The following is a 1,741-nucleotide window of genomic DNA, read 5'->3' on the forward strand; positions in this document are numbered from 1 at the left end:
TCTTTTGCAAGTCAGGTGCTGCCTTGGTTTGCTTGATGGTCACTCTGTCCCCATCACCTGCAACAGCTGTAATGCCACCAACCTCATCTCCCACACAGTGCCTCCCTGAAGTTCTGTGGCAGCATCAGTGGGTTGATTGGCAGAGGCTCCCACCCACTGTGGGGCTCAGACCCTGGGGGTTCAGAACCCAGGCAATTTAAAGCCATAGGAATGTGCAGACCCAACCCCCAGCCCTCCCACTCACTGGGGGACAGAGCTTTGGCTGTTCTGGGGCCCCCACCTGATAGCAGCCTCCAGCATCTGGCATGGCTGATAATGCACTTTAGGGAGTTCGTGCCAAGTCCCGCCATCAGCACAGTTGTTGCTGTCTTTTGAGGAGGGGTAGAATTGCAGAGCCTCGCTTAGGGGATACTGGGTCCCAAAGCTCCTTCCCAGAGTATTCCTTCGGTATTTTACCCCTTCTCCAGGAAGGTAAACCAAGAGTAAGCCCCCAACCTGAGCTTCCTTGGGAACTTTGCCTCTGTTTACCTGGCTCCTGGACCCCCATCCCCAGGGCCCGCCATCCCGACACCTTGACTTGGCCTTGGATACAGGGTCTGTCTTTAAGGCCCAGATCTAAACAGGCTGAGGTAAGGTCTGTTCCCAGAAGTGGTGACCCCCGCCTTGGCTGGGCCTTATCAGGGGCTGCAGCCAATCAGCCGAGGGCAGAAGAGCCCTCCAAGGGGCCCGCTGAGCCTCAGAGCCCACAAGGCAGCCACGGGTGCAGAGGCTTGAGCCTGAGTAGACACCCGCTAGCCATGGCCACGGCTGAGACTGCCCTGCCCTCCATCAGCACGCTGACCACTCTGGGGCCCTGCCCTGACACCCAGGAGGACTTTCTTAAGGTGCGGTCGGGCGGGGGCCAGGTGGGCCAGGGAATCAGGGCTTTGGCCATTAAGCTTGGGAGTTGGGGATCCCCATCTGTTCAGGTCAGGGATCTGAGTGTGGTCTGGGGGGCGGGTAGTCTAGGGGTCTAAGCTTCTAGCTGTGGCCTGTTTCTGTAATGAAACTGAGCTCTCTGTTAACCCCTCTAGAGGCGTAGGCTCAGGTGGACGATGACCGAGTTATCAAAAGGAGACGGTAAAGTTGCCTGGGAGAAACCCAGGGTTCGGGAATACATTTTATACAGAGATAGGAAAAAATGGGAGGGTCTGAAGGGAAACTGAGGCAAGGCTGGGTTTCTCTCCCCCACCCAGCCATCCCTGCCCCCATCCTGAATGTGGGTCCAGATAATGGAAGTCTTATCTCCTGTCTCCAGCCAGACCTGATCGAACTGTCTCGAGCTGAGACCGGCTGAGGGGGCAGTGTGGGGAGAGACAGGTGAACTAGACCCCTCTGAGAAGCCTCTGGCCAGACTGCCCCGCGGGGTGTTCGACCGGCACGGTCCTGGGCAAGGCGCCCCAGTATCCTCAAACGCCTCAGGCTTGTGCTCCCTCCCACAGTGGTGGCGCCTGGACGAGGCGCAGGACCTGGGCCCAGGTCCCCCGGTCCCCGTGGGGCCGCCCCTTCACGTGAGTCCGGAGTCGGAGGACGCTCCCGGGGAGGACGAGGATGGCGAGAGAGACGCAGATGCCGCCTGGGACCTGGATTTCTTCCTCAGCAGCTTCCCGGGCCCGGAGCCGGGCGGTGCGCCCCGGACCTGCGCCCTGAACCCCGGCGAGACACCCGGGGCGCAGTACGCTCCGCCTCCCGAGACTCTGGG

At 60.4% G+C, this 1,741-nt stretch overlaps 1 protein-coding gene across 1 annotated transcript in view; it reads left to right on the plus strand.

Moving 5' to 3' along the window:
* Window positions 1–520: 520 nt before the first annotated feature.
* The window catches only part of Klf1 (Kruppel like factor 1), a 3,823-nt gene continuing 2,602 nt past the window's right edge, over window positions 521–1,741 (plus strand). Inside the window, exons 1-2 of the mRNA XM_019205905.2 lie at window positions 521–884; window positions 1,482–1,736. Of these exons, the coding sequence (XP_019061450.1) occupies window positions 798–884; window positions 1,482–1,736 (342 nt within the window). The 5' untranslated portion in view covers window positions 521–797. The remainder of the gene's footprint in view (window positions 885–1,481; window positions 1,737–1,741) is intronic.

Source organism: Fukomys damarensis, unplaced genomic scaffold (genome assembly GCF_012274545.1).
Source record: "Fukomys damarensis isolate Sample0158 unplaced genomic scaffold, DMR_v1.0_HiC HiC_scaffold_30, whole genome shotgun sequence".
NCBI classification, from domain to species: Eukaryota; Metazoa; Chordata; class Mammalia; order Rodentia; family Bathyergidae; genus Fukomys; species Fukomys damarensis.